The following is a 23,479-nucleotide window of genomic DNA, read 5'->3' as shown; positions in this document are numbered from 1 at the left end:
AGGGGAGACGTAGTTACGGAGATTGGAATTTGGCCAGAACACCAAGCCCTTGGCTCTGTTATCGTTACCTCAGTGTGAATGTTGTTCGCCTAGAGAGAATGTTACTATCAACGTGCAATAAGGTCTAATGAGCACAAGGGCCCAGGGCTGCTGCTCCAGCAGCTAAATGCATAAAGGAGGCGGACTAGCAGCAAGCGCATTTCCCTTCTGAGAGCCGGGAGTGGCTCCTGGGGATGGACTTAGCCCCAGGCCAGAGAGCCCAGCACGGCTACTTCCAGGGGTTTAGGAAACAGATTAGAGGTCAGAACAAAGCTGCAGCCTCGTGGCATCTGCAGGGCCAGAACTCAGACTCTCCTGCTCCATTAGCAGTACAGGGGCTATGACCCACACCTGAGCTCTGCTTGCATCCGTGCCAGGGCCACGTGAGCGATATCTACCTCGCAACCATTGCTAAACCCTTTGGAGGGGTCGGGCCAATGGCTGCAGTTTATTTGCCAAGTCCAGGATAATTCCCTGCCCCTTAGAGGCTGCACATTAAAGGGGGTCACACAGGCATTGCCCTGCCTGCAGGGGGAGCCAGTTCAGACTCCCACCAGCTCCAGGCAAGTCCCAGTTCAACGCTGAAGGCTCTGGAGAGAACATCAGACCCAGCAATTCTCAGCCGCCCCCTGGGCAGAACCTCTCCTCTCCGCACTAGGGGCTTTCCTCCCTGCCCCAGCCGGCGCACGGCCGCCGTCTCTGCTTTGCACAAGGCCCCGCAGCTGCCAAAACAACGGGCGGCCAGCGTGCGAGGATGGTTTTAACAAGGAACCCCTGGGAATGGCGGGGCCGTGGGACGCACTTTGCGTGTGCGCGGGCAGGGGAGCACCGGGGAGGGGGGCCTGCTGGAGCAAGTCACGTTCCCCTTTGAGCGAGATCCGAAGGGGGTGTTATTTGGGGGGGGGGGGGGAAAGGGGGGTGATTCCCACTCAGGCTGCTGCTGGCTTGGCTCAGGCCCTGAAGGGAGGTTGGATTGTCAGGCAGCCCCAGGCAGGGCCCTGCAAGCCCAGCGTTCACTCCGGCTCCAGCAGAGAAGCCGGGGGCTGCAGACGGGGGCTGGCGGATTCGTGCCACGCTGCGCAGCTTGGGAATAAATCCACCCCCCACTCGGCCTCAGGGCTTTGCTGCAGCAGGAGGGTGGGCGAGACATCGGCTTCAGGAGCTCAGACCCTGCCCCTCCACCCGCAGGAAGTGCTGTTAGTGGGCCCGGGCCCCCCAGCGGAGCAGCTCGGAGCCTGCACCGGCCGGCTCTAAGGATGCTTCCCTAGGCGCTGGCCCCAAAGGCCCAGCTGAGCCCAGTCTGGGGGGCTCACCGCAGAGGGACAGGGCAGCCTGGGTGTTTATTCCCTGCGGAAAGCCGGGGAACAGCATCAGCCACTGGCCAGGAGGGAGGGAGGATTCCTAGGCCCAGCTCCGTCATTGACCTATGACCTCAGCCAAGCCACTTTGCCTCCTTGGGACTCAGTTTCCCCATCTCCTTCCCTGGCCCCAGCACTGCAGCGTCTGTTAGCCTCACACGCCCGGCAGGGCAGATGGGAACCGCGGCCGGGAGTGGCTGGGGCAGCATTAGATGGGGACTCCCCCCAGCTCTCCCCCATCCCAGGACCCACCAGGAGGCCCCCCAACTTGAAACTCTCCCAGTTGGGTTCTGGGCCGACCTCTGCCCCGGAAGGGTGGGGGGTGGCGCAGCCCCCAGCCCGCTGTGTTTGCTAGAAAAAGACAGGGCCGGTGCTCCCCACGCTCGCCGTCGCTGCTTCACCGTCATTCACCGCTCACCCCTCCCCAGCACCAAGTTCCCAGGACACGGCCAGGGGGCGAGTCACCCACCCTGCTGCAAACAAGAACCGCAAATCAACTGCCCGGGGGCTGGCATGAGCAGGAGGGACTTGGGCTGGTCTCTAGGGAGCCCCACACGGACAGGACGGCTCTGGGGGCACCACACGTTGCCAGCCCTGGCTTGGATCGCCACTTTGCCCCTCTCCAGCAACCTTCCCCCCAAATGCCACGGCTGGGGGCTCACTGCTACCTCCACCCCCACCTCATAAGGCAGCCCCTCCCCCTCTGGAGCCCTCGGCCCCCCCTCCATTCCCGCCCTACCTTCAGCAGGAAGTTTTCCAGGGAGGCCATGGCACTCGGGTGCCTTGCTGCAGTGAGCTGTGATGAGCCGGGTGGGCCCCGGGCCATCCCTGGGCAGCTGCGCGTCCTCTCCCCACACCAGCTGCCCTGCTCCAGGCTCTTCCGCCTGCTACCTCAGGCCGGGGGTGTCAGACCCAGGTTCAACTCCCAGCTCTCCAGGTGCATCCCTGGGCAAGCGGCTTCATTTACGCCCTGCCTCAGTTCCCCACCTGGACGAGAGGGGGTTATTCCCCCTCCCCCTTTGTCTGTTCAGACGGGGAGCTCACTGGGGCAGGGATGGACTGTGCAGCACCCAGCCCCATGGAGCTCGGCTTTCGGCCAGGCCGGAGCAGCGTCCTAGTTACCATCCATCACCCACCCCCCAGGTCTGCGCAGCCCACCCTCCTGCATCGCTTGCCCTGTGGACCCCGTCCCCCGGCTGGGAGCTGGGGCGGCCTAGCCTGTGTCCAGCCGGGCGCACGGCTGGCTTGCAGCACCATGGTGACCGGAAAACCTCTCCCGAGTCCACTCCCTGCCCTAACCTTAGCGGGGCTGCCTTGATGCAGGGCTATTTTAGGCCACGGCCCACATGCAATTAGGCCCTTAGCCACAGGAACGCTGGGGCTCCCTCATGGCTCCAGGCAGGGCTGGAGGAGCAGCTCCGACCGAGGGGCTGGCCCGAGGCACCTGCAGGCTGGGAAATCGGGGAGCAGACCCCACCGACAGTAGGGGGAAGCCTGTCCTGATCAGCAGGATTCCCCCCCCGCCCCCCAATTCCATTTACAGCAGTTCATCGGGGGCGAGGGCCTGTGGCTGTACTGGAGAGAGCTTACAGGAGGGCTAAGCGTGGCCCCCCTCAGACAGACACTCATGGGGGGCTAACAGAGGAGCTTAATGGAGACGTCCTCTGAGCCACTCAGCCCATGCAAGGCTGACAGGTGCATGGGGCTGGGAGTCCGGATGCCTGGGTTCCGTAGCCAGCTCTGCCACTGACCCCAGGGGCGAGTCCTTTCCCCCCACTCCTCTGACCCCCACCTCCCTCGGGGACACTCCCCCATCTCGGGAAGCGAGCGAGCCAAGGTGAAATTACAACAGCCACACGCGGATGCAAAACAGTCTCATTGTATTGATCAGAATCTGTGCCAAGCATTTTAACAGCGACATCCGTGTCTGTACAAAACCTCACCCCCCCACCCCCACAGCTAACCGCACCCGTGTCCCAGCCACAGCCCCGCCCCCCTCCGCTGTCTAGCGCTGCTTGGGGGGTGGGGGCTCCATTTGATAGACACGTCCAGCGGGGAGCCCTCACTTGCCGAGCCACCCTCTTCCTGTAGCTATTTCCTGAGATAAGAACCAGCTTTGCTGGGAAGTTCCCCCCGGCTCCATGGAACCAGTTTCTCTCCCCTCCCCCAGCAAGAGGGACGGAGCAAGCGAAGATGGAGGCAAAGCCTTTTCCTGACGGGCTGCAGGTCACCAAGAACGGCCCCATCCTGCGCTCAGGCCAGGCTGTCCGAGTGCTGACTCCGCGTTCTGGAGAACGGACACGCCGCCTGTGGTCCAGCCAGCCCCAGGGTCTGATCCCGCAGGGTGCGCAGCAGCTCGAGCGCTCGCCCGGCCACGGGACAGCCCCGCACCTCGGTCTACAGGCCAGAGGGACGAGCAGTTCTGCTGGCGTCAGGCGGTTACAAAGGGATCTTCTCTCTCCAGCCCAACGCGGCACCGGGCAGAGAGAGACAGACACCCCCAAGGTTCAGTCACATGTGCCATAAATAGGGCTGAGAGACGCACCAGACGTCGCAGGAAGTCACGCAGAGCCCGGCGCTGCAGAGACAGGAGGATGTGGCTGGACCAGAGCAGAGCTGCTGGCTGCCTTCCAGGGGAAAGCAGGAGGGGCCCCACCCCTCTCAGGGCCGGGATGCTCCCCGCTGCGTCAGGGGAAGAGGGTGCCTGCTCGGAGATCCCTCTGGCTCCTGCTCCATGCGGAGCACTTGTCACGGCTGCTGGGAGCCTCTGGGATAGCACCAGGATCCCGCTCTTCCCGGGACAGTCCTGTGTCCACTGCCGCCTGGCCCCCTGGAGACACGGGCAGGGGCATAGCCAGCCTCTCCCTCGCCTCTTGCTCCAGGCGCTGCTCTCTTCTCCCGTGGCCTCCCTGCCGATGGTACTGGCCTGAGGGCAGAGCCCATTTGACGCTGCCCCAAACAGGCTCCGACCCATCAGCTCATCCGCCCCCAGAGCTATTGGAGGGGTTCGGTCACATGAGGCCTGGAAGCGAAGGGCCCCCACGGCCCATTCACCCAGGACACCTGAAAATCCCCCCTAACCGTGCAGACGGGCCCAGCTCCCTCCTCCAGCAGTTCCCACGAGCAGGCACCCAGGCTGCCGCTGGGGCTAGATCCAGTTCTTGCTGCCCCCCCGCCCCCGTCCCCTTACACGTTTCTCCTTCTGTGGGGGGAGCAAATATCCCCTCTGCCCTTCACAGCAGAGCCCCCCCAGCTCTGAAACCCAAGCCCTGGCCCCACACTCTGCCAGGGCACCGGCACCAACCGGGATAATAAATAAATAAATAAACCTAAACAAACTTCTTAAAACTTGGCTGCTCCATGGCCCCCCCGTGCCCCCCCCGTAGCCAGCGCCCCCTACAGGTGGCTCTCCTCCTCTTCCAGAGAGCGGTTCAGTCCCGGGATGAACTTCAGGAGCCTTTTCCGGAAGCTGGTGTGTTTGCTCTTGCGGGGCGTGACCGTGCAGCTCTTTTGGTCACCTGGCCTGTCCCAGAAGTGGCCCACGGCCCCGTTGCTGCTGCTGGTGCATTTGACGCTGGCACTGCGGGTCAGGGCGGGCCGGTGCTGGGAGAGGGCTGGGGGGGCGCTGCCCCCGTCCCGCCCAGAGTGCCCGTCCAGGGAATCGGCCGAGTCAAAGAAGCAGGTCTGGTAGACGGAGTCCTCGCTCTCCTCGGTGGCGGTGCTGACGCAGCTGGATGTGCTGCCCGCGCCCGACAGCATCTTCCCGAAGGCGAGGGAGCCGCTCGTGAGCCCGGCGCTGTACAGGCAGGAGCGGACGGATTCCAGCGTGTCGTAGATGCTGGGGTCTTTCACCACGATCCCTGGGGGAACAAGGGGCGTTAGAACAGGCTGGGCACCGGAACGCCCAGTGCAGCCAGGGAGTCAGCCAGCAGACTCGTCCCCTCCCCGGCTGGTCTCAGCAGTTCCCATATGGAAGGGCGGGGGCTGGGTATGCTCCCACCCCCATCCCAGCACGGGGAGGTTCCCACCCTGCTCCGGCAGCTTTTCACTCCCACAGCGAAACAGGCCCCCGCAGCCCAGCGCCCCCACTCACCACGCACCAGCCTCTGTTCCTGGACCATCAGCGAGCGGTACTCCCCCCACTTCTCGAACAGGGTTTGCTGCAAGACAGACAGGCCAGTTAGAGCTGCCCAGCGGGGACCTGGCTGCGGACGGGTGGGTTGCTCACTCCAGGTCACAGCCTCACCTTTAGGTACTGCAGCCGGGCCTCCAGCTCCGCTCTCCGGATGGACGTCCCGTACAGCGTCTCCAGCCTGCAAGAGACCAGCATCTGGTAGCGACCAACCAAATCGCGACCCCCCCATGGAGAAAGGGGGTCCCGTGCCAGCCTGCCCCCCCCCCCCAGCAAAGGGGATGTTCTCTGCAGACCTCCCCTTTCAAGCCCCTGCAGCAAAGAGGCATTGGGTGTTTTTCCAGAGTTCAGCCCAGCACAGGAAAACCCGGCTCCTTGGGCTGCCCTGGGACCAGCTCATCCATCTCGTGCCCCCCGAGGCAGGACCCGGCGCCGAGCTTGGGTCTGACACGGTCCCGCAGCAGAGGGGAAGGAGCCTTCCTTTCAGCTCGTTGCCAGGCCAAGGGATCGGAGCTGGAGCGAGCTCCCTCGCAGCCAGGTGGGGCACTCCAAGGGTGGCCCGTTCCCCCCCGACTACGAGACCCCCAGCCAGCGGGGGACGCGCAGGAGCTGCTCTAAGCAAGGCGCTGGGCTCTGGGAGCCAGGGCAGCCCCCAGTCCCACTGAGTCAGCCAGTTCCTGTGAGCACCGGCTGCTTCTTCCTGCCCCCCGGCCCCACCGCCAGGACAAGCCAGCCAGGCACCAGAGCAGTGGGACAGCTGATCCCCACCTCCCACCAGAGCACGGGGAACGCGTCCCAGCCCCAGCTCTCCTGCCCCCAGGGCAGCTGCAAGCGTCTCACCTGAGCACGTTCCCAGAGGCCTTGATGATTTCCACGATCTCACGGTGCCGGATGCCCTCCACGTTCAGCCCGTTCACCGCGGTGATGGTGTCTCCTGGGAGGCAGGTACAGCACTTAGCCACCCGCACCAGCAGCACGAACTTCAGCTCGGTGCCCCCGCAGGGGACTGGCTGACGCAGCCGCCCCCTTCCCACCCCATGGATCCAACACTAACCCCGAGCCCTGCACAGAGGGGGCAGGGCAGCCGGAGCCACATGGCACAGAAAGGACTTTCCCCAGCTCAAACTCAGGGCACAACTGGACAAGAACCCACAGTCCTGGCTCGCGGTCACCACTGTTCTGACCACCAGCCCCCAACCCCTTCCCCGGGCCAGGGAGAGAACCCAGGAGTCCTGGCTCCCATCCCTGGGCCAGGGAGAGAACCCAGGAGTCCTGGCTCGCGGTCACCACTGCTCTGACCACCAGCCCCCAACCCCTTCCCCAGGCCAGGGAGAGAACCCAGGAGTCCTGGCTCCCATCCCTGGGCCAGGGATAGAACCCAGGAGTCCTGGCTCCCGGTCACCACAGCTCTGACCACCAGCCCCCACCCCTTCCCCGGGCCAGGGAGAGAACCCAGGAGTCCTGGCTCCCGGTCACCACTGCTCTGACCACCAGCCCCCAACCCCCTCCCCAGGCCAGGGAGAACCCAGGAGTCCTGGCTTCCGGCTGGAATCTGGCTGGCCGGGAACATTACAAGAACCAGCGCATGGCAGAGCTCAGAGCTACCCCACCCCACTCTGTCTGCTCATGGAAGGCCCCATGCCCCAGTGAACTTCGCAGAGTCGCTTCCTGCGCTGGGCTGCCCAGCATCAGGCAGTGGCATGTGCGGTGACGTGATAAGGTGGGACACTGCCTGTGTGGCTGGCATCCGCCAGGGGCTGCGTGCAAACAGGAGCGATTGTGAAGGGCAGCGTTTGTGACTTCCCCCTCACGCCTGAGACCAGTCAGCTCCCAGGGGCCCTGCAGCCCAGAGCTCTGGGAGTCAGTCAAACAACGCAAGGCCAAGAAAGGGCAGAGGGGCTGACACCCAGGTGCCGCGCACGGAGCTGCCTTTTCCTGAACCATTTCTCAGTTCTCCTCCTCCCACTCGGCAGCTCCCAGCTCCGGTTACCTCTGTTCCGCTTACCCTTAACCAGACAGTGAACAGTGCAGGTTTATTGCCACTATTGTTAGTGAAATATGGGTCTGCTCCTGAAAGCCAGGATGCCTGGGTCCTACCCCTGGCTCTGACAGCCCCCCCCAGGGGTGTGAGATGGGGACCAAGCCCCGGGGAGCTGGCGCGGATGCACTTACCGGGTGTGAGCCCCGCTAGCTGGGCTGGGCTCCCCTCGTGGACCCGGCAGACAAAGGTGAACATTTCCACGCTCTTCTTGTCTTGGTGGTGGAGTCCATAGGTCTGGAATGAGCAGCCGCCAGTTTGTTAGTGGGAAGGGCTGAGCGAGCACTGGCCGGTCGGCCAGATACACGGGAAGCCTCCGGCCCCGAGGTTAGCCCCATCCATCTCCCAGTGCCGCGTTACCTCCCCAGGTCCCTGCTACAGCCGGAGCCAGGGACTGCCTACGCCGCCTCCCCCCAGCTCAGTGTCCCTGCACGTCAGGCGCCACCACCCCAAACGTTCCGTATTTAACCAACATTTGCATAGTGCTTAGCAACGCACAGCGACGCGGGCCCCCCCACGGGCCCCCAAACCCAGCCCGCTCCAGATGGCTGCTTTGCGTGAGCTGCCGGCCCCCTCCCGCCATCTGAACCGTGACTGAGTCGGGGGCGGTTTCTGTAACTTCGGCATCATCGCTGCTAAAAATAAACCCTGGCTCAGATGCAGTTTAAAAATACTGCAAATGCAGAGCAAGGTCTGGTCTGAAATCGCTGAAACCAGGGCAGCTCCTCTGCCCCGCGAGCACGCTGCTGGCTCTGGGGAACAGCGCTGCCTGCAACAGCCGAGCACGGGGCAACCCCACCCCTACGAACGGCTGCTAACTGCACCGCGGGAGCTGATACAGCTACGCCTGGCCGTGCGGCACTGGCTAGCCCCCAGCACCACAGCTGGGAGGAGTGGCTAGGAGAGGCAACCCTGGGTCCCCCGGGGGCCTGCCTGGCCAGCGCTGCCTGGCAGAACCATGATCCGAATCCCACTTGAGGTTGGTTTTCTTAGAGCGAGGGCCAGCCGATTTCTCTGCCCTCGGGGGTGGGGGGCACTCACCTGGATCTCAAACCCAAACGTCTCCTCTGCCTCCTTGTCCAGCGTGATCACCTTCCTGGGGAGAGAAAGGGTCATCAGCAGCGGCCTGAGACTCCCCGTTCCAACCCGCCCATGGCTGCGTGCCTGGAACAGAGCCACGACCCCCAGGGCAGCATCTCACCCGTGTCACTGCTATTGTTCCCTGCAGCACCGGTGATATCCTCCCACCCCAGCGGCCTCTCGCCAGCATGGAGCACGGCTACCAAAAACTCAACCCCCCTTGTCACGAATCACGTTCAAATCCCTTCCTCAAAACACTTCCTCTCTCCCAGGGGCCTCGAGCCAGGGCCTGAGGCACAGATGGGTTAAGTGACTTGCCCAAGGTGACACAGGTCAGTAGCAGAGCCAGGACAAGGCCCCAGGAGTCCCAGCTCCCGGGTTTAAAGCAGGAATGATCTGAGGCCAGAGCCACGTTTAATTATACAGCTTCCCCAGCGAGGGGCAGGAGGGGGAAAGAGACAGCAACACAGACGTGATGACTTCAGCGTGGGTCCGACCCACAGCGGAACCCCACCCTCCCACCACGAAAGGGGAATCCACCCTGACTACCTGCCGGGCTCTACGTACCGAGCATCAGGCCCCACCCCGCAGGCCACCCCGTTTCACAGCCACTGGCAGGCTGGCCCCACCGCTCCCCGAAGCGTGTTATTTAACAAGTTGCGTAAGCGTCTCCTGCCCGCAGCTCAACGATTACGCTCCAAAGGGGTTTATTCTCGTGCTCCAGAACAATGCAGGCAGGAAAGTGCGTCGTGCCCCTTGGCCAAGCAGCTGCTTCAGTGTTTTCACTGAATTAAGCCTTCGCCGAACAGCTCCCCCCAGATTCAGCATGAGTCACTGGGCCGTCTCCGGGGTGTCAGGAGCCGCAGAGAGAAAGGAGCTATCGGCAAACCTGGAGGAGCACCGAGGATAATCGCTGCTGTCAGGAAACCGACTCTGACACTGCCTGGTGCTGTGAACTCGGGAGTGTCTCTTAACCTCTCTGCACCTCATGTCCCCCCCCACTGAAAATGGGGACAGTGGCGCAGCCCTGGCAGAAAGCCTTGGAGGACGTGACATGGGACGGCTCACAAGCCCGGCCCCCCATGTGCTGCCCAAGGGTTACCATCCTAGTCTCTGCTGGAAGGAGCCTGGATTGCTGGTCCCACTTCCAGCACCTGAAATATCAGGGCTGTGATCGGTTTTACTTTCCCAAGGAGGTGGCTTGTCTGGGGCACTCGGGATCTCTGCTCCAGCATCGCTACTGATGTAACCCGCCAGTGTTAACACTACACTAGTGGAACACGTCTACGAGGGTAAAGCACCACTTGCACCAGTGCAACATACCCCCCCGTGTCTGGGCTCCCAGTGCAGACACGTTACCCAGCTGCAAGCCCCGCCTTAAAGCCAGCGGCAGCACATCTCCACCACCCAGATTCCCAGACTCCTAAAGCAGACAAGCCCTTCAGTTTATAATTAAACCCGGGCGCCCCTTCGCGAAGGGGATGCAGCCTCTTCCAAGTGTAGCCGGCAGGAAAAGAGCTGCACGTCCAGTCTTCCCATTGACTCTAGCTAACGGCCACGCCAGCCCCACCGAGGGGACAGCCCGAGCCCCTGGGAAGCAGCAGGGCTGGGGGGTCGCGTGGGGTGAGTTAGGACACCGCCGCGTACAGCCGGTTTGCAGGCTGGGGCACATCAGGTCCCAAGCACCACCTCACGCTCCAGCAGGACCCCACACTGAGGGGCCGAGGGCTGGGATGTTTCCAAAGCCCTCTCAAAAGAGTCCATGTGCTAGAGACAGTGACTCGGCTGCCGGCTGGATCCTTCTGGCACTCGGATAATTAAAGCCGGCTTTGAATTTCTTTTACATGCGCCACGGAGGCTGGAGAGGAGAGACCTCCCTGGATCGGAGCCCAGCCCCTGCAAAGGCAGGAACCAGCGTCCCAGGAGGGGAAAAGCCCCCATCACACCCCCCATCACAGGACAGCAGCCGCCGGCAGCACAAAATCGGAGGGGCCCTTTCCCAGCTCTGGTGTCAGCCTCGCAAAGGGAAACAATCCCCACACCTTCAGCCTGCTGCCCTTCCAGAGGCGTTTACCAGCTCACGTGCTGTGTGTCATGCCTGCCCCTGAGCGGGTATTTAACAAGCTCCACTGGAGGGCTCCCAGCCGCTCATCTGGCTCATAATGGGTCTTATTTACCGTGGGAGAATTTCACCCTCTGGTAAAGAAAATTCATCACTTCCCCCTGCCCCCACGCAATCACCTGCCATGGCTAACCTATAAATAAAGGCTATTTTGAGCGACTTCTCTCTGTGGTTCAAACATACACGCTTCTGCAACTCGTTCACTGCTGTCACAGCCTTGCTAAAGGCCCAATCCTGAGCGGTGCTTGCAGCTTCCAGCCTGGTGGGACTGAGCGGTGACTGGTCGCCCCGAAACCCCAGGAAGGCTGTGATAAAAGCCGGCGAGAGAGGAAACCCAATGCTCCGAGGGGAGCTGCAGCCTCTGGGGATTTTCAGCAGGCTTGTGTCTGGAGCCCAAATGGTTAATGGGTTTTCCTGGCACGCAGCCTTGGTTTTATGACACAGGCCGGATTTCTGGGCATGCTGGAGACCCACCCCTTGGAAGGTGTTCAGACCCTCTGACAGTCAGGTCCTCCGCCCTGCAAGGCCCCCGCCCCGTATGCGCCAATCCCTCGCTGACTGCAGACCTTTGCAACCCCTTGGTGTGCAGCACTTTCCCACTGCAAAGGAAAGAGGAAGTAGGGCAAGAGACCACCCTGGCTTCACCAGGAGATCTTCAGTGATCTAAAAGAGTCCTACAAAAAGTGGAAACTCAGTCAAATGACAAAGGATGAATACAAACAAATAACACAAGTAGGTAGAGAAAATTAGAAAGGCCAAGGCACAAAATGAGATCAAACTAGCTAGGGACATAAAGGGTAACAAGAAAACATTCTACAAATACATTAGAAGCAAGAGGAAGACCAAGGACAGTAGGCCTGTTACTCAATGAGGGGGAAAGACAATAACAGAAAGTGTGGAAATGGCAGAGGTGCTTCATGACTTCTTTGTTTCGGTTTTCACCAAGAAGATTGGTGACGATTGGACATCTCACATAGTGAATGCCAGTGAAAATGAGGTAAGATCAGAGTCTAAAATAAGGAAAGAACAAGTCAAAAATTACTTAGATAAGTTAGATGTCTTTAAATCACTAGGGCCTGATGAAATGCATCCTAGAATACCCAAGGAGCTGACTGAGGAGATATCTGAGCCATTAGCAATTATCTTTGAGAAGTCATGGAAGACGGGAGAGATTCCAGACACCTGGAAAAGGGCAAATCTAGTGCCCATCTATAAAAAGGGAAATAAGGACAACCCGGGGAATTACAGACCAGTCAGCTTAACTTCTGTACCCGGAAAGATAATGGAGCAAATAATTAAGCAATCAATTTGCAAACACCTAGAAGATAATAAGGTGATAAGTAACAGTCAGCTTGGATTTGTCAAGAACAAATTGTGTCAAACCAACCTGATGGCTTGTTACCCTGTCAAAGAGAGCTTTGTGGATGGGGGGGAAGCGGTAGATGTGGTATATCTTGACTTTAGTAAGGCTTTTGATACTGTCTCGCATGACCGTCTCAAACACAAACTAGGGAAATACAACCTAGATGGAGCTACATAAGGTGGGTGCATAAGTGGTTGGAAAATCGTTCCCAGAGAGTAGTTATCAGTGGTTCACAGTCATGCTGAAAGAGCATAACGAGTGGGGTCCAGCAGGGATCGATTCTGGGTCCGGTTCTGTTCAATATCTTCATCAATGATTTAGATAATGGCATAGAGAGCACACTTATAAAGTTTGCAAATGATACCAAGCTGGGAGGAGTTGCAAGTACTTTGGAGGACAGGATTAAAATTCAAAATGATCTGGACAAACTGGAGAAATGGTCTGAACTAAATTGGAAGAAATTCAATGAGGACAAATGCAAAGTACTCCGCTTAGGAAGGAACAATCAGTTGCACACATACAAAATGGGAAATGACCGCCTAGGAAGGAGTATTATGGAAAGGGATTTGTGGGTCATAATGGATCACAAGCTAAATATGAGTCAACAGTGTAACGCTGTTACAAAAAAAGCGAACATCATTCTGGGATGTATTAGCAGGAGTATTGTAAGCAAGACACGAGGAGTAATTCTTCCGCTCTACTCTGCACTGATTAGGCCTCAACTGGAGTATCGTGTCCAGTTCTGGGCGCCACATTTCAGGAAAGATGTGGACAAATTGGAGAGAGCCCAGAGAAGAGCAACAAAAATGATTAGAGGTCTAGAAAACATGACCTATGAGGAAAGATTGAAAAAATTGGGTTTGTTTAGTCTGGAGAAGAGAAGACTGAGAGGGGACCGGTGACAACCTTTTATGTACTTGAAAACTGTTATCAAGGATGAGGGAGAAAAATTGTTAACCTCTGAGGACACGACAAGAAGCAAAAGGGCTTAAATTGCAGCAAGGGCAGGTTAGTTTGGACATTAGGAAAAACTTCCTAACTGTCAGGGTGATTAAGCACTGGAATAAATTGCCCAGGGAGGTTGTGGAATCTCCGTCATTGGGGATTTTTAAGAGCAGGTTGGACAAACATGTCAGGGATGGTCTAGACAATACGTAGTCCTGCCAGGAGTGCAGGGGACTGGACTAGACGACCTCTCGAGGTCCCTTCCAGTTCTAGGATTCTAGGAACTCCCACAGGGCCAAGCTGCATGTCAGTCCCCCGCTCCAACGGCCCCTTCGCACGCACGCCTGCCCCCAGCCAGGGGAGCTCGTTACAAATGGAACGCTTCTGAGGCACTAATTGACTTTGCCCCCCGATGCTGGCATCCCCACTCGGCTTGGCCCGTTCGCAGGGGTCGAGAGCCCAGAGGGCCCGAGCCCAGTGCAGCTGTGTTGTGTGTGCAGAGGGAACATTTAAACTTCCCTGAAGCTTTAGGAATTCATGAAACTTCTCTCTGATATTAGGTTGGGATTTTGTTTTGTTTTTTTTTGTTTTTTTACACACACACACACACACACACACAATCAGCCCCCCTCCCTTGCCGGCAGGGCACCATGGGGCTGTTCCCCTTACCCCCTGCCCTGGCCCAGCCCCACAGACCACAAGCCGGTTTGCAGGCCTGATCCGGGACAGCGGAGGAGTGGGCACCGCCTGGCGTCACAGCCACAACTGGGGGTAGCGACAGTTAACGGCCCACACCCAAGAGCTGATCAGAAGCTGGAGGGTGCTTTTTCGGAGCCCGTCGAGATGCTAGGGAGTAGCGAGAAGCGGCTCTGGCTGGGAGAAGGGGAAGGAGGCTGCTGTACTCGGAGTCAGACGAGACTTTTGCTGCCCCCGGTTGTTGTTTGGGCTAAGGAAGCGGTGTGGCTCACCGGTGCTGCTCCGGGGACTGGCTCAGAGATTTCCATTGGCATCCAGAGCCCTAGGAGAGTGAGAAAACAGACCAACGTTAGACCGGCCCATCCCTTCCCCCCTGCGCCGGCATGCAACGGCAGACGCTTCCCCACGGGCCCCCGGAGCATTCGCTGCAGAACTGCACATGGCCCTTCCCTACCACCTTCCGGGTGAGTCCTGAGCCCCATAACGTCACTTCCCAGCCGCTGGGGCTGGCAGAGAGGGAGTGACCTCGCCCAGCCATCCCGGCTAACAGCGTGGCAGGGATATAAAGCCCAGCAAGCCGGGGGCTGACCTCACTCTGGCTGGCCCCTGCTGGAGCCAGGACACGGGACTGGAGGGACTCTCAGGTCTGACCCAGCCTGGCCAGTCACACAGCGACAAGGGCTGGGCCAGGCCCCAGGGATCCCAGCTGGAGAGCCAATGCCATCCTGGGCCCTAGCTGCAGAGCACGTGTGAACGTGGAGGGAGGGGCGGCAGGCTCTGCCTTCACAGGGCTGCCACCCGGCATACAGGCAGGTTCCACCCTGTGTGATGTCCCCATGTAACCAGGGGACCTGGGCAGAGCTCGCCTCTACCCAGCACCACCGAAATGGCTCCCCTTCGCCCCACCTTTTACCAAGGCGCAGATTCGCCAGCGCACAATCGCTGCACCAGCACCCTGCGCAACGAAGTGTAAAATCTGCCTCCCCCTGCGGCTCCGGCTGGCCCCTAGAAAGGGCTCGAGGGGCATTGGGAAGAGGGGCTGGGCTCTGCCCCTTTGGAGCCGTTCGGGGTCAGGCACCCACCCCCTGCCCAGCTGCTACATCCCAGACGGGCACCAGCTTAAGCAGGTGTTTTAAGACCCCTTCCAATGTGGCGCCCCCGACCCTGCAGCATCCGCCTCCCGCTCTGTGACCAGTAGAGCCCCTTGGCGGCTGAACCGCTGGGGAGCACCAGGCAGCAGCGGCGAGAAGACACAGCTGTTTACTCCTGAAACCGACCACCTAGCGCCGCAATGGAAACCTGCAGCTGGAGTCAGCTGACCCGGGCCAGCCGGGGCCGAGCCGCAGGTCCCTTACGGCAGTGGAGATTCCCGCCCCAGCCCGAATCTCGGGAGCAGACTGCCCTGCAGGGGCGCTGCCCTTTGGGAAGATGAGACGCCAAGGTCCTGCCGCGCTTTCGGATCCCATCGTCCCTCTTCGCGAGAAGGCCAGCGACCTCGGGAAATGTCAGCTGGGCAATTGCCCCCCCCCGTCCTCCCCGCAGGGAAACGGCGCACTGGATTCCAGAACGTGCCGTGCTGATGGGTCATTTCAACAGTGGCTGCACGTCACCCCAGATGCAGCTGCATTTGGGCAGAGTTCGTGAAGCGCTTGGGCACGAGACGTGCGACAGAGGACAAAGAGCAGGCGCGAGCAGGCCCCACCAGGCCAGGGCTGAACCAGGGGACAGATCGAATCATGCTTCGGTTTAAGCTGGAGCCTGCATCTGTTTGACACTTGTCCCCCGTTCTGACGTCAAACGGAATCGCTGGCTCCTGTCACGTTCTGTGCATTGCGTGCTGTGGCAAGCACTCTGTGGGGCTGGGAGATGAAAGCCCCGCGGACAGAAAGCCTCTTTGTTTTCCTCTAAAGTCAGATTTTTAATGCAAAATTCAACAATCCCCCTCATTGTTGATCATTTAAAAACTGGGGAACCGACGCCCGATGGGAGGCAGCGGCAAGGCAGACGAGCCAGATGAATTCGCATAAATGGATCACCCTGAGGTGGGCGGCCCCGGGGCCCACTTCATAGTCAGCCGTAAGAATTTCAGACATCTCGGCCGAGGCACAAGCAGCGGCTGACTATAAAGTCGGGGCTTTGTCACCAAGTGTCTTTTTTTGCTGCTCTTTGGTTCAACCCGATCCCCGCTCGCAGCGGCCAAAACGCAGACAGCAGGTTTTTATTAAACTGCCTTTGAAAAGCCCAGCCGCCCCCACCCCACACAAGTGGAATTCGGTTTGAAAATAAACACGGGCTAGAGCACTGCCCCAAGCTCCCTGGATCGCTGGCCAAAGCCTCCATCTTCCCCCATAGCTCGACTGCACCCTCAGCCCAGCGTATCGCCCCCCTTAGCACCCTGCCCTCGCCAGTCGGGCTCATCTCTCTGCCACTGTCTTAGCTACACTCCTCGGAAGGGCTGCCCCGTGGGCTCCACTGGCCGGGCTGCCATCTGCCAAACGCCGCCCCGGCCAATTCCGCGGTGCTGCGGGCAGGACGCGTGCACAAAGTGAGCCCCGTCGGGGACCCGCGAGCCGGCCAGCCAGCCACTGCCACCGCCAGGGATCTCCCAGCTCCTGCCCCGCGGGAGGAAAGAGCGCAGAGCAGAACTAAATAATCCAGAGGCCCGTTCACAGCCCTTCCTGAGCGGAGCAGAGCAAGGCAGCTTCAACCGGCAGCCAACTGAGCTGCAACTTTTATCTCCAATGATAAACATTATTCCCCCCCCCCCCCCCGGCTCCCCCTTTGGTCCTTGGCAGAATCAAAGCATTGAGCAGCAGCCATGGACCCGGTGTCGCCACGTGTCATTAAACCGACTCTTGTGCAAACACGTGCTTCCGACACGAAGCCGAGGCAGCAGGGAGGGACGCCACGCCCTGCGGGTGGAGCATCGTTACTTCTGCTGGGGTGGCAGGTGGGTAACGATGGCCCACACCTGCCAGGGCTGCCCTCCCCAGCTGGGATGGGCAGGAGTCAGAGGGGGAATTTAATCTGCCCCCCACCCCCCAAAAAAGAGGAAGCTCTGTGCTCAGAGGAGCCAGGTGCTGATAAACTTACACGGAAACTGACCATGCAAATGGCTCTGCGCCTCCTATGGAAATCCAGGTTTTGAAAGTGAAATGCGCCGGTCCTGCTCCCCGACAGCTCCATAAACAAACCATGTGGTTCATCCACTCACCAGCAGAGCTGGTTTCCTGCCTGGGGCTGGAGGCACGGCTTGGTTTGCGACTATCCAGCTTTCTCCAAGTTTCCGCACAGCTGAGTTTCAGCCTGGAAGAGCCCAGACTGTGCACACACGAGGGCTCACAAGCCACTGGAGTGCGACTGGCTTGGGGGTGAAGGGCAGTGTCGGGAGGCACAACAGCGGGGAGATTTGGGTAAAGGATCAGGGGAAGGCAGGCGGTTATCATTAGCATCCAAGCAGAGAAGTGCTGGGTCCTCCCACTCTGACCTGCCCAGAACACACGTTTCTGTCCTCCAGAGGTTCTGAGAAGCTACGTGGACGCAAAGGAGTAAACCCAATGCACTGTGCTGCCAACCCCCTGGACCCCTGCCCCAGACGCACTGAAGCCCTGTTCTGGCGGGTGCTGGCTAGGGCGTATTTCCCTCTGGCACGAACACAAGGCCGGCTGCCCCCTTTGCGCTGTGGCCGTTCCTGCTGCCAGCTCCAGGACTCTGCACTAGATCGCCCTCCTGGGCTTTGAACCCACTGCACCAGCTTGTCCAACCATTTCAAACGTGATGATCAGCCACTAAGCCCCCCCACTCCAGCAGTGACCCCCCCCCCAGGAAACTATTCCGCCCCACTCCTCCCCACTCTGCAGAAACTCCATCCATGACCTCCTAGTTCAACTTCGAGTTTCTTGGAAGAGCATCAGCCTCTAGAGTCACTTCTCTTCTGAAGTTCTTAGCAACCCCAGACTCTCAGTTCCCCCCCTCCGCCCCATCCAGCCCCAAACCACTTTCAGGAAGTTTCCTCTGTGAGGCTGAAAGTCTCACTTGCTTTGAGAGGGATGCGAGGAAAGTTTGTGCAATGCCTCAGAAGGCCGTTCAACCTGTGCCCTGAGCGCCAGCCTCTGGTTCAGCACGGAAGGGGCGTTCCCCAGAGCCACTGAGCGGCCAGGAGCCGGAGTGAGTAAAGCATGCAGCGTCCTCGAAAGAGTCAGCATGTAGGGCCAAGGGCTCCCACTGCCTCCCCTTCCATGACACTAGCCTCAATGCCCATTTGCTGCTTCGCCCCCCCAGTCTCCATGCCTTTGCCACAGAACCCCTTACGTACAGCCTCCCGCCCCCGCTGTCCTGCCAAGTCAACCCCCGCTGCCTTCAGAGCCCTCCCAGGTGCCTTCCCTCCTGGCCACTGGAGTCCAAACCCCTGCCGGCCTCGAGCACATCCTGCCTGATCTGCCAAGCTCAGTGGCCCTGGCCAAGCCCTCAGAGACGGCACCCAGCGGCACCCCGCTCCTCTAGCGCTCTTCCCCCAGGGGAGCCAGAGGAGCGTGCAGAGCGGTATTATCCTGCTTTCCGGCTGGGGACATGCCCTACTCAGGGTCACAGCCAGTCAGTGGCAGTGCTGGGCGCAGACCCCGAGAGCCCTGACCCCCAGTTCTGCACCAACGCGCAGCCCGCGCCAATCAGAGCAGATGCTGTTAGAGCGACAGGTTGGTGCCTCTGTATCATTCACTTCCAACTGCTTCAGCTTGTGACACAGGAGTTCTCAGCCAGGGCTGCAAACTCCGCTTTCTCCGTGGGCACCGAGGGGGGGAACAGCATAACTTCACAGATGCGTAAACCCCCCACAACCGTAGGAGATTCCAGCACCCGTATTTAGGGGACAGTTTTTCTGTCTTGGCAGGAGACACGAGAATCCACTTTGCTCTTCGGCAGCTATTGACGCCTGTGACTATACAGACAGCGCCGAAAAACCACCCCCCCCCCACCCCCGCGCTACGTTGATGTGGCTTAGCCACAGAGATCAAAAACACAACTAGACATGGTTTCCACAGCTCCACTCCTGACCTCACACACGTTAACCACCCTCAGTTAAAAAAAGCTTATCCAAAAAGGGAACCTGAGAAGTCATTTGTTTCTTTGTCTCCCCCATCAATTGTTTCATTATGTTCCACACTTCCTGGACAATTGCGTCAATGTGTCCTAAGTGGTCGTGACACCATGGTACCCAGAGCCAAGCCTGCTGTGCCGTCACAGGCACCCCATAAATCACACCCCACAATCACACGCTCCCAAAAGTTGATCACTTAAGGACTTGCAGCCTCTGAAGACTGGCTCCACCAAGAGCACTGGATTCAGCGTCCCTGGTGAACAGCAGTGTTTCCAGGCTGCCACAGGGATGGGGAAGCTGGGCAGGAAGCGAGCCCTTATTTCTCCAGTAACGCCCGCCCACCCACACACACACAGTGCCTGCGTCTCCCTCTGTAAAAAGCACATAACTGACCAGTGAACTGCCCAGTAGAGGATATTACTAAGGGAAGCAAGTGGTTTCAACAGCTGTCAGAAGAGGACTAAACATTGACCTGCAGCCAACAAGGGGTGTTCATACTAAAAGCACAGCCTGTGTTCTGATCCTAACCCCCATCCCATCCCTCGCTATGCTGTGTCTAACTTGGTCGGCATGTTCTTAGGACCTCTCTTTGCCTGCAAAGCATTGGTGCTGTAGGAAGGGTATGAAAAACAGCATCCATTCTCCCAATACTTAGGTGAACGTTATAAGAGTTATTGATGCTCATGCTTCTGGTCATGGCTGCCAGCTGGGGTCAGGAAGGAATTTCTCCTCCCCTGCTTTTCACTTGGAAATCTGCACAGCTAGGGGAAGGTGTGGGGTTTTAGGAGCACAGGCCACAGGGAATTGTTCCAAAACAGGTACTGGCTTCCAGTTCCTTTCCAGGTGGAATTTAAGGGGCTTGAGGTGACCTGACTAAACCCCTACAGGTTGAGGGATACCAAAGGCAACTATTGATGGCAAGTATCAGGGGGTAGCCATGTTAGTCTGTATCCACAAAAACAGGGAATCCGGTGGCACCTTAAAGTCTAACAAATTTATTTGAGCATAAGCTTTTGTGGGTAAAAAAAACCTCCCTTCAGATGCATGGAGTGAAAGTTACAGATACAGGCATTAATGTATATTAATCTGTAACTTTCACTCCATGCATCTGAAGTGAGGTTTTTTTACCCATGAAAGCTGAGGCCCAAATAAATTTGTTAGTCTTTAAGGTGCCACCGGACTCCTTGTTGTTTTTGTTGATGGCAAGTTGATGATAGGGCCCATTTATGTTGTGAGAGACAGCGTCTGTTTTGGGGCGGATGGGAGACAGTTATGGCTGCTTGTCCCTATGCTCATATGACTTCTAGCATGTGCACAAGCACCCAGAACCCTGAATAAGTGCTTTGGACACAAATACATGCTGACGAGATAGGAATGCTCACGCTACAGCAGACTGTGGGCTACGCTCCCGTAGTTCTGCCGACTCGGCCCTTTCTTTCCCACCGACAGCCAATTCTCTCTGGGGAAAGTTTTGATAACTTGGTTCAGGACACAGCAAACTTTTTAAACTAAGACATTTCAAACCCTTCACCTTCCAGCAGCCCAGTATTTACTTTCCCCTCACGCCCAGCAGAACAAGCCAGTTACCAACTTAAGCCCGGTTTAGGAAGCAGCCTTTTTACGTGGAATGCCAGGGGCTTTTTCCGGGGACCAGCCCAAGCAGTCAGTTGACGGCCTTAGACAGACCGTCTCTCAGGCCACGAGGGGCGAAGTTTCTTAAAGTTATTTTCGTCTATGTTGCATAAAATTGTCAGTGACCACGGCCACGTAACGAGCCTAAGGTGTTCTCTTTCCACTGGAAAGTGTCAGGTCAGATTTAAACCCCACACTTCAGCATCGTGTATAATCAGCTGTTACAGAGGTCAGTGGAAAATTCGGAGAGTTTTTTTTTTTTATAAAAAAGAGTTCTAGTGAGAAGTTGGGTTTAAAACCAAACAATTCCCTGCATTGTTTACAACCCATTGTGTCACTGGGCTGGAGCATGAAAAGCTGGGAGTGAAATGACCGAGAGAGAACCAACAAAAGTAAAACCAACTAGCTTCTTCGTTGCCTTTGTTACTGGTGAGAGGCAGGAAGGAAACCAGCACAGAGCCAGAACTGCATCAGATCTTTGTAACCTTCGCTTTAACACCACAAACTGGCTCTCTGGAGAGATGAGTTTAACCCATCAGCGTTAGGTGGAACACACACACACACACACACCCCTCCAGCCATGTAGAGGTTGATGATCAACAAGGGGGACAAGTTGTCTGCGTTGGCAATCCGCTCCCAGGAACTGCCCGCTCAGAGCCGTGGCCCCCCTAGCCCAGTGCCCCATCCCCAGCAGGGGCCGGCAGTGGCTGTCTCAGAAGACGCGAGAACGCCCGCAGGGAGCAGGTACAGGGAAGCCTGCCCGTCCTGTGGCTGCTTCTCCCTAATGCCCACCCTGCGGGGGTCAGTTCAGACCCTAAAGCAGGACGATTTAAATGCCCCCATCTCAGCGCCCCCAGCAGCGCCGCAGGCCCTGGGTTCTGGATGCTCTCGGAGGGCTCAGTCTGTTAGGGGAAGCTGGCCCTGGGGGTGCCACAGGGCCGGTTTGGCATCACAGCACAAGAGGGACACGCCCGAGGGCTGGCAGGTCCCTGGGGACTAGGGGGAACCCATGGCCTTTCCCTGCATCCCACACACCATGGGTCGGGAGGTGACGCATTAGGACAACACAAGGTGCCGGCTGCACCTCAGGGAGGGGCCAAGTCCCTGCTGGGGGTGGGTGGTGGGTCACGCAGCGGTTAGTCCATAGCCTGTGGGCCCAGGGGGGTAGGAGGTTCAGTCCCATTTGTACCGAGGGGGTCCGGTGGGGTGGGGGCTGGGAGGGTTTGGGCTCGGTCCCAATCCCAGAGGGAGCGCTCAGGGGCAGGGTGGGGGGGCTCAAGGGCAGGGAAGTCCCAGGGGGACCTCGGGGTGTCAGTCCCTACCTAGCAGGCTTAGTGGGGGGGAAACTTGGGGGCAGAGAGGGCTGGGCCCAGGGGGGTTTGGGCTCGGTTCTGATCCCAGAGGAGGTCTTCAGGGGGAGCTCGGTCCCGGTTTGGTCCCCACTTAACAGGTCGGGGGGGGGGGGGGGGCCGGGACAGGGAGGGTCCAGACCCTGGGGGGGCTCGGTCCCGGTCCGGTCGCAGAGGGGGACTCGGTCCCGGTCCGGTCGGGGGAGGGGGGCTCGGTCCCGGTCCGGTCCGTACCTTGCGTGCCCGGGGCAAGGTGCCCCCGGAGGCCGCCAGCGCCCGGTGCATCTCGGCCGCCCGGCAGCCGCCCAGCGCCGGGAAGGGGCCGCCCCCCGCGGGCCCCGGGTCCAGGGCAGCTGCCCCCGCCGCATCCTCCTCCTTGGGCTGGAGCCGCCGCAGCCGCCGCAGGGTCATGGCCGGGCGTGGGGTGCGGGCCGCCGGCGCACGAGGCTATATCGGCCCGGGGGAGGCGGAGCCGCCGGCGGACACGCCCACGGGGCGGGGGACACGCCTCTTTCCACACAGGCCCCGCCCCGACAGGGAGAGGCCACGCCCCCTCGCTCAAACCCACCATCCCGATGCAGGGAGAGGCCACGCCTGCTTCCACGGACGCCCCGCCTCTAAAGATGGGAGGCCACGCCCCCGTCCAGGGAAACTCCCCCCCATGGCCCATAAACCCCACCCCTTTCAGAAAACCCCTCCCCATAGCATATAAGCTCCACCCCCTTCAGGAAACTCCTCCCTTAGACACATAAACCCCACCCCCGTAATGTTTGCAAGGGCAAAGGATAGATGCTGGGGAGCAGTCATGTTTGTTCCCTGAGCCTGGGGCATCCACCTCAGACAGGGGACAACAGGCAGCACCCACTGGAGGCTTTTCTCGTATTTCGGGGAAGAATCCAACTCCGGTGGCCAGCGTGTGATCCCACGGCTGCCCTCTCGACACCCGGCACGTGGCAGCTCAGGCGCTCTTGGACAAGCGTGCTACCGGTCTTTAGCCATGCACGGACGAATCTCAGCGCCGCCAGGGAGCCGGAAATTATGTCGTTACAGAGTGGAAGCCTGAGTGGTAAAGAGTCTAACACGCTAACTTCAGGAGCCCACCGCAGCTCCTGCCTCCTTGTCCGCTTCATTGTAGATCCTCGGCAGCCCATTCGACCAGAACTGGGGCAGCCAAGCACTGACTTTGCCTCGGTTCCTCCCCACACTGTGACAGCATCACAGACAACAACCCAGCCCGAGAACTGGAGGGCAGGCTGCAGCACCTAGCCTGCAGGATCCCAAGGCCAGCCTCTGGTTACGGGACCTGGATGTCACACTCTGACGCCTGCATACAAGAAAGAGAGAGAGGTTATTATTAAATGTATGATTATTATTAAAAGGGGGCCCAAGACCAGCGAATTGGGGTGTCCAACTTGATACACCTTGAAGGGAGCTGATTTTCAGAGGGGTCCGTTTCAGGTGACTCGAGTCAGGCACCCAAAACTGAGGCATTCTGAAGCACTAGACACCCGGGAAAATCTTGGCTGGTGTATTTCTAGGCATACCCCATAATATGGAGTTATATCGAAAGAGGCCCTGTCGGGTTAAAACAGTCATACGTTCACAGGTGCAGCTGTTAGTGATAACACCT

At 59.0% G+C, this 23,479-nt stretch overlaps 1 protein-coding gene across 1 annotated transcript; it reads right to left on the bottom strand.

The window, feature by feature from the left end:
* Positions 1–3,260: 3,260 nt before the first annotated feature.
* TAMALIN (trafficking regulator and scaffold protein tamalin) lies at positions 3,261–22,315 on the bottom strand. Its single transcript, XM_065576089.1, has 8 exons — positions 22,084–22,315; positions 14,046–14,095; positions 8,609–8,663; positions 7,702–7,804; positions 6,370–6,463; positions 5,644–5,710; positions 5,491–5,557; positions 3,261–5,257 (listed from the first exon to the last, which is right to left on the bottom strand). The coding sequence occupies exons 1-8, from the start codon at positions 22,258–22,260 to the stop codon at positions 4,794–4,796; spliced, it is 1,077 nt and encodes a 358-aa protein (XP_065432161.1). The 5' UTR covers positions 22,261–22,315; the 3' UTR covers positions 3,261–4,793.
* Between the last annotated feature and the right edge of the window lie 1,164 nt (positions 22,316–23,479).

The sequence above is a fragment of the Chrysemys picta genome, chromosome 22 (assembly GCF_011386835.1).
Source record: "Chrysemys picta bellii isolate R12L10 chromosome 22, ASM1138683v2, whole genome shotgun sequence".
NCBI lineage: Eukaryota > Metazoa > Chordata > Testudines > Emydidae > Chrysemys > Chrysemys picta.
Note: the sequence above shows the minus strand (reverse complement) of the source record. Positions and strands in the feature narration are given on the sequence as shown.